The sequence below is a fragment of the Tasmannia lanceolata genome, unplaced genomic scaffold (genome assembly GCF_043159265.1).
Source record: "Tasmannia lanceolata isolate RefF3 unplaced genomic scaffold, GAP_Taslan_0.1 ptg000006l, whole genome shotgun sequence".
NCBI classification, from domain to species: Eukaryota; Viridiplantae; Streptophyta; class Magnoliopsida; order Canellales; family Winteraceae; genus Tasmannia; species Tasmannia lanceolata.
The window spans coordinates 29,467,787-29,476,212 of NW_027518683.1; the positions used below are offsets into that span (position 1 = coordinate 29,467,787).

General features: G+C 37.6%; 1 protein-coding gene across 1 annotated transcript; it reads right to left on the reverse strand.

The window, feature by feature from the left end:
• Positions 1-4,837: 4,837 nt before the first annotated feature.
• Positions 4,838-7,490, reverse strand: LOC143880219 (potassium transporter). Its single transcript, XM_077383035.1, has 3 exons — positions 7,133-7,490; positions 5,405-5,468; positions 4,838-5,144 (listed from the first exon to the last, which is right to left on the reverse strand). The coding sequence occupies exons 1-3, from the start codon at positions 7,427-7,429 to the stop codon at positions 4,978-4,980; spliced, it is 528 nt and encodes a 175-aa protein (XP_077239150.1). The 5' UTR covers positions 7,430-7,490; the 3' UTR covers positions 4,838-4,977.
• Positions 7,491-8,426: the final 936 nt, after the last annotated feature.

An 8,426-nucleotide genomic window follows, 5' to 3' on the forward strand; every position in this document is an offset into this window, starting at 1 on the left:
GCCCTCAAGGTCAAAGCAAGTTCATAAATTGCTGACTTTTCAAACAGAAAGATGCATCATTGGACTGTTCAAGCATGCAATTACTGTTGGGAAGTGGGTCAGGACTGAAACCAATAGTACATCTGGTCCAATTTTTGTCTGCTCAGATGCTATTTAGTTGGCTCAAATGAAGCTTCCTAAATCTGAGTCTCCTACCATAATGTTGGTGATTGGAGCAGGCAAGATGGGTAAACTCATGATCAAACATTTGATTGCAAAATGGTGTAATAAGATGGTGTCAGTATTGAATTACTCAACCCTTGGTCTAGAAATCTAATAAACTGAGTGGTTCTCTTCCAATGAGTACATCCAATTGGAAACATTTAAATCAAAGGCACCGGGAACTAGCTCCGAGGTTGCTCTAGGGCACAACATTGTAGTTGCATTTTGTAGCAAGACACTCGTCTTGATGTTGTATTACTGTTTTGTTCTTGAAACAACTTGTTGGTAAAGAGGGTGCTATGATAACTATTCCAGAGATAAGAGCCATGAAGATGCAACTATGACATCTTAATTCACTCCTTTTTGTTGAGAAAGGTCGCAACTTGAGAACAAAATCTTTTCTAAGGTGCACGTTTGATGTAGGGCATGACCTCCATCGATTCGGTTTGCAATTGAAGACATAGCAAACGCATGGTTTTAAAGAACCTATGATTTGGCTTTATCAAGGAAGCTATAATGTGGCTTGGTAGTGGCGGAGTGTATTTTACAAATGTAAAAGAATGAGTGGGCGATAAGTGTAGGTTTGTGGATCACTAATGTGTGGGCCAATTAAAGGGATTGAAATGTCTATAAATATGGGGGCTGGGTAGATATTGCTTTTAGTTTTTGAAAATGCAATTTCTGGGAGACTTGGAGTTTGAAGAGATCTTAGAAATGCTTCAAGAGAGGAGGATTATGTTTCATCCGCTAGATATTTGCACAATTATGAATGGATGTGCATATCCTCTTCGGATCGTCAGTTCATCTTATTGAGTGCAAGATTCAGGATCATCTGGTCAGTAAATATTGTCGAGTGCAAGATCACTAAGAGTTGTAACTTTCCATTTCTTTCTTGAAAATTCTATCCATTTTTTTCTGCATTATCTTCCTTTACTATTCTTAGATCATATGAATTTATGCTTGAACAGTTAATTTCATCTATAGATCTTGTTTTCTATTCATAGTTTGTTTAGAAATAAAATTTTGGATCCGATTTGGCAATGACCGTGGTCGAAGGCTATTGGACAAAAAAATGATTTGTTGTATGGAAAATATTGTTGTGCATATTAACTGTTCAAAAATAATTTTATCTTTACATGATGAATGACTTTACACGCTCAGAATGTTTCTTTTATGTTTTATGTGCATACTTGATTCACCTGGCATCGTGAATTGGATTACTTACTGAGAGTTAGTTTCACTCTATTATTGTCTTATGTTTTTAGATTCCGAGGAATAAGTTTAGATTGCGTTGCAGGATTCCGAACGAGTGAGGATTTAGTCATTTTGGAATGCGTTTCAGTACTCATCGAGACCGAAATTTCAGCTGGAATTTCAAAATTTCGGACGAAATATAACAAAATCACTTAATGCCTATTTTATCTCGTGCATAATTTCGACCAAAATTTTGGTAATTTCGGCTAAAATTTTGTTATAATATTAAATAATTATCTAGAATCCAGAGTTTTGGGTGAAATCCCTTAAATTTCGGATAAGAAATTTCGTTCGAAATAAAGTAATGTTTTGATTACAATGGATTTCGATTTCGTTCTCGACCGAAACCCGAAATTTCGGATTTCGGTCGAAATTTAAAACCTTGGTTCTGGGCGAGTGGGGATTTAGTCATGTCAAACCATCATCCAAGTCATTTAATTCATTTAAGATTGTTGGCTAGGTAACTTATGTTGGTTTTAATTATTTATCATGAACAATTATGAGTCGTGACTTTATGGAGAGGTATTATATAGTCATTAATGATTTAATTAATGGTAAACTTTGGTTTCTCTTTGTACAGTTGGTTTCTCTTTGTACAGCCTTGTGTGCTCTTGAGGTTGAGTCATGGGTGTGCGGGGCTGTCACCCATGGCTAGCCTTGTCCTCATTTAGGGTGTGACAGGGTATGCTTGGATTGTCAAAATCAGGTACTAGAATCGATGTCCTATTTCGATTCCACTCGATACTGGTGTTGATTTAAAAAAATAGAATTCGAAGTCGAAATTCTACACTGGTCGGAGAGAATTTTTTCGGAATTTTTTTAGAATTATTATTTTTTATTTAATTTTTTCATTCCCTTTACTTTTTTTTTATCCAAACGCATAATGGCCTAATCTTATGACATGCCTTAAGCTCATCTTACAGTCTTCCATGAGGTGTCCGAGCAATTCCCTCCATTTTTTCTCATGTGCTCACATTCGCGGAGAAAAATGCAGTTCATATAATTATAGAATTAATACAATGAGAAAACGGTTCCTACACACATGTGTAGATAAGTTATCTACACACTAGCTTAAAATACAGTGGGGGCCACAATATTTGGGTGATCCAAACCATTCATTTTTAAGGCCCTCACAAAGATAGGGTGTCCACAAAAAATCAGGTCCAGAGGATCATCCTAACCATTCGAACTATGGAGGCAAAGATTGGACTAATTTGTGAAGGTTTAAAGACATCCATTTTACCTCCACAAATCGTAGGGTTGGGATGATCCTATGGATCTGATTTTTTGTTGACACCCTATCTATGTGAGGGCCTTTAAAATGGATGTCTTGGATCACCCAAACAATGTGGGCCCCCACTGTATTTTAAGCTAGTGTGTAGATAACTCTCTACACATATGTGTAGGAACCGTTTTCTCTAATACAATACCGTTTTCTCGATAGAACTAATATGCTTCAAGAGGAAAGCTTCCCTTGGGTAAAAACTTCATTATAATACACGAATTTTTATATGGTGCCCGAGCGTGAAGTCCCATACAGGTGATCACCATTGATATTTGATCCAACAGTTGGTTGGATCAAATATCAAGTGCGGTACTCCATTGTACCGCCGGGAACTATATATATATATATATATATATATATATATATATATATATATGAGGAATATGTTCGTGCGCTCAAGCTCTAATAAGGAATGGTGCGCTTGAGTGCACCAATCACATGGGTCCCACAATTTCTGTGAGGATCCAAACCACTAATTTGCAAGGGCTTATCATAGATAGGGTGTGTACCAAAAATCAGCTCAATTGAATCATCCTAACCCCTCCAAAAGTGGAGGGCAAAAATGGACAGATTTGTGATCTTTCCATTTTGACCTCCACAAATGGATGGGTTAGGATGATCCTATGGAGCTGATTTTTTGTACACACCCTATCTATGTAAGGCCCTTTCTAGTGAATGCTTTGGATCATCCTAACAATGTGGGCCTCATTGATTTGAGAGCTCAAGCTCACCATAAGGTTCCAATGCTCAAGCTCACAATCCTTTTCCTCATATATATATATATATAATTTCTCATAATAAACTACAGCATACCCACAATGGCATAATGGGTCCCACCTTAGGATGATATAAACCGTCAACCTCCTGCTTTGGTTCTGATCATATGACAAATGAGCTTAACTCGAGCAATATTCGTTTTTTATTTTGGGAGATGATTTTTAGTTTTGATTATTAGACTCAATATTACATTTAATTTTGAGTCCAATATTCAGTTTTGGACTCGAAATCAATTCTCAAAGTCCAAAATGACAGGAGCCTTAGAGTAATCTTATTTTATAAACTACGTTGCATCAGTACAGATACGAGTGTTGGAATCCGACACAGATATGGAATGTCAGGTTCATCAAATCATGAAAACATATTCATGAATTTACCAAATTAAATATTTTAACGAATTCTCAAATTTTATTTTCACAGATAATAATATGGATTTAACAAATAATATATTAAAATTCTAAAAAGGTTAAGTATAATGTTTTATTTTTGTATAAAAATTTAGGCCATGATCATTCCAGATTATAGCAACCGATTGTTAGTCTAAAAGCTATTGTTGTACTCAAAATTTTGAGAACAACAATAGCTTTTAGACTCACAACCGGTTGTCATAATCTAAAGATACTAGGATTGATAAAACTCAAACATGTAGTAAATTGTAAAGATGTGGAAATAGTACTATTGAAAAAAAACACTACATAAAAGCGATCTAGAATTGTCATAAAGAATCATGACGTGTCGGATTCTCTATAATTAAAATTTGACACATGTATGTATCGGATTCTGTATGGGAATCCGGCACAGAATGTGTCAAATGTCCGACACATGCTGTGCCGGAACAGGGTTTAGAGTTTACTAAAGAGGCCCAAGCTTCCCTCCTTCCCACTCATCTGTAATTATTATGTAATTTATTGTCACTTTGATTAAATAGTAGGGAAATGTTATCAGCACCACTGTATTTTGATGAGGGCACTCCTCACTTTATTAAAAGTACAGTATAGCTAGCACCATAGGATAATCCAAACCGTCCATTAGATGGGCCACAGCCTAAATAGATTGTGCCCCAAAAATCATTTCCATAGTTTGATCCTAACCCTCCGATCTGAATGTTAGAGGTTTGATCCTAACCCTCTGTAGATCGGAGGGTTAGGATCAACCTATGGAAATAGTTTTTTGGGCACAACCTATTTAGGCTGTGGTCCATCTAATGGACGGTTTGGATCATCCTATGGTGCATGCCAAACAGTACTTTTAATAAAGTGAGAGTGCTCTCATAAAAAAACAGTAGTGCTGATAACATTTCCCAAATAGTATCCGTCTCTGTGCATCTAAATTTATCTTCATTTAGCTCATAAATCAGAAACACCAAACGCTTACAAAATAAATATCCCTTCCCATGATAAATATTCTTGAAATTAGAACATCTATAGACATATAATGAAAAAAAGAATAACTCCTCCTCATCAAGAGAAGAGTCTAGTGAAGAAATTGCCTGATTTGGGTTTCTCCAAACACTCCACATGGACATATCTTCCAAGCCTGTCCACTTGCCTAGCCTCGCCCTTCGTATCTTTCTTACACACTTTGCATGTCTTATCTACCCAACCTTCTTCGACATATTGCCCGTCCACTATCATCGCATGGAGAAAAATAGTTACTAAACAAGAATTATAATTTATAATACTTTTGTAGACTTTCATGTAATTCAGATCTTTTGGTTGCTTTTTAGTTGAAAGAAAAAAATCCCCGTCACTAAAATTATAATTTTTACACGTCCAAGCTGAAATCGAACATAATCGAAATAACATTTGTCAATAACTCACAATGTAAATGAGAAGAAATGAATAATTAATGTGTAAACACAAAATCAGCATAAGCAATGGGGTTTACCATCAACGTAGGATTTGAAGAAGTCCTTGTATGTGCCTCCGATTTTCCTTCGAAGTGCTCCATACTGGTTGAACAATCATTTGTTATTTCTTTGGAGGCATAGTTAGAGGCAATTCAAATATTATATATACACATACACTTATGCAAATGAATATACACACATGTATATACAGGGCTATTGATATTGGCAATACCATGTTTTGATTATGGGCCGAACCGACCTAGCCTTTTGTTATTTGACTAGCAGTCAAAAGCTGTTTCAATTCCCAAAATAGCTCTCATCAACCAATTAAAAAAGAAACAACATGGTGAGTTCGACCTATTATCAAATGGTGGGAAGCATCGTCTTTAGATACCTTGGAGGAAGGGACTCTCCATATCGAAGAAGGAAATCAGAGTGTGGAAGGATTCTCCTACCAATTCGAATCCAATCCTACTGAAGAAGACTCATGGCAAAAAGTTCAAAGGAAAAAAAAGGAAAACAAAAAACACTGGTGAAGAAGAGTACCGCCAACAATAGAAAACATGATCCCCCCATCAAAGAAAAACATTACCCCCAAAGGTTCAGGAGTTGGGCAAAAGCCTGAGAACAAGGAAGTATAGCCAGAAGATGATAGACCTCCTGGATTACAGTAAACATGGCTTCACCTCAGATATGTTCTTCCGTAAGAAAAAGCCTCATTTTTTTCCTTCAAAAAGGTCCCTAAAATCTTTTTATTATTCTCCTCGCTAATAGTGAAGATTGAACGGCCACCATTGAACTGAAGAAACGGGGATGTAATTTGATGATGCCCAAAGAAAAATATGAGCAATCAAAATTAGAAGTGGGGCGACTTTCTCGATGATCCAAACCATGTATTTGGTAGGGCCTTGCTATGAATGGGCTACAAAAACTGGACATTCAAACACAAGAGTCTGTACAATGTATAGGTTTTCTCACCTTGATTATGAGCCCAAAACTTATTATTGTTTTGTGGAGGTGAAAGCAACATATAAAATGATGCATCGGCTGCAACCTATTAATTTTGAGGCCCTACAAATGAACAGTTTGGATCATCCTATGAAGAGGGGCCCACAGTACTCTGAAAAATATCGGCCTTAACATTCCCACATCATGAACAGTTTGGATCATCCATGTGGTGTGTGCGGTGGGCATGTGAAGGCCAGTATTTTTCAAACAGTATTGTGAGGCCCACTTCATAGGATGATCCAAACTGATCATTTGTAGGGCCACAAAGTAAATAGGTTGCGCCCGATACATCATCTCTAGAGGATGATCCTAACCCTCCGATCTATAGAGGTTTCTACAATGGGCTCCACCTATCAGAACATGAGGTATCAATAGTAGGCCCAGTACATCAAAATATCATAGTGTAAATTATGGGCTCCACCTTCTACATGGGTTAGGGGGAGATGGTGGGTCCACGTAGCAAAAGATAGAATATAAAATGGCCGGCCCCCTGGGAGCAAATTCCTGGGTCCGCCCCTGGGTAGAGGTCCGCCTAACCCCAGCTTAGGCATTAAAAAAACGGTGGGAAGCTGCTTTGTTCTTCTTGGCAATTTGATGGCAGAATAATGGGGTGTGCCAATTTCATGTCAGATATGGTTTACATGGGGTTCCATATCTTGGATAGAAGCTGCTTTGTTATACAGCAGCTTAGTATGAAAAAAAGGAAAAAAAAAATGCATATATTCCAAGAGTATTATGTATTGCTTCCCCATTTTCACCTGATCCCTGGTCATCTTCCCTCCAGATTGCGTAGCTTCTCTTGCTTCATCCAGAAGATCGGCATCCTGAGCTGACCTGACTTGGGAGAAATCAAGCGCATCCATTACGCTTCCAAAGAGAGACTGCTTGTTCTCCTTGGCCTCCTCTTCCTCACCCTTCTCTTCTAATTTAGCCCAAACTCCTCTAAAGTTAAAGGGTCTTTCAACTCTACTACTAGAGATGTTTAGGGACACCCCTAAACATGGAGGACGACAGTAGTTGTGTGAAGAAGATAAGGGAAGAACCCTCATCCCCATTTCTTCTTTAACCAAATGAGCTGCAATTTCGCACAAACTCTATTAATTTATTATTTATAGAGAAGGGTGAAATCCCGTGGTTTTAGAAGCACACCAAAGGAGGGTTCACCTATTACGATTGTGTGGCTACTTTTTGCTGACTTGGAGTTCTGGATAAATAGCTATGTGGTGGTGAGGATTTGCAATTTGGGATTCCTTGAAATTTAGTGGCGTATGGTAGAGAACGTGGAGCTTTGCCTAGCCTGTTGAAACTAGAGGAGTTGTCTCTTACTAGAGAAAGGAGATCAACCATCAAAAATGAAAAAGGAGATCGGATTAGAATCGAGAATGCATGGATTATCAAACACATCCAAAATAGATTGAAAATTTAATGGAAGAAGATAAATCAGCCCCTATTTTCCCCTCTCCTGCACCCACATGACGATAGGAACTTATGCTCTAGGGAAAGTCTCTCTATATACAGTTGGGGCACTAATGATTAAAGCTCCATAATTAATAACCTCTTATTGCTGAGACTAGGAACCAACATTGTTCAAAAGCTAGGGTGCTATCATATATACCAGCACTGGATCCCATTTAAACTCCATTTAAACTCTGAAGTTAAGCATGGTTGGGCGAGAGTAGTTCTATGACGAGTGACCTCCTGGGAAGTCCTCATGTTGCACCCATCTCTTTGGGGTTTGAGCCTGTAGCTCAATGGTTGAAGCTTTGTATCTCAACCTTGAGGTCGCAAGTTCGATCCGAGCTTACCTACGCAAAAACAAACATTGTTCAAAAGGTCATAATTTATACTCTCTTATTTCTAAAACTTCATTAAAAATCTAGTGATATATGATGTGAGTGAGTACCTTCTTACGAAACATTATTCAAAGTGTATACCAGTGAACACTAATGCTATTCAACATACATACTGTATTTAAGTATATATTGAAATTCATTGTGGTGGTCACAATAGCCATAGTCTCTGCCATGGTAGTGACAACAACACCAATGACAA

Bases quoted from the DNA above. Each gene is read 5' to 3' on its own strand.
- LOC143880219 (XM_077383035.1), bottom strand. From the start codon at position 7,429: ATGGGGATGAGGGTTCTTCCCTTATCTTCTTCACACAACTACTGTCGT. The intron at 5,469-7,132 runs GTGAAAATGGGG...TTGTTCAACCAG, and splicing joins GGAAGATGACCAGGGATCAG to TATGGAGCACTTCGAAGGAA. The intron at 5,145-5,404 runs GTAAACCCCATT...ATGCGATGATAG, and splicing joins CTTCAAATCCTACGTTGATG to TGGACGGGCAATATGTCGAA.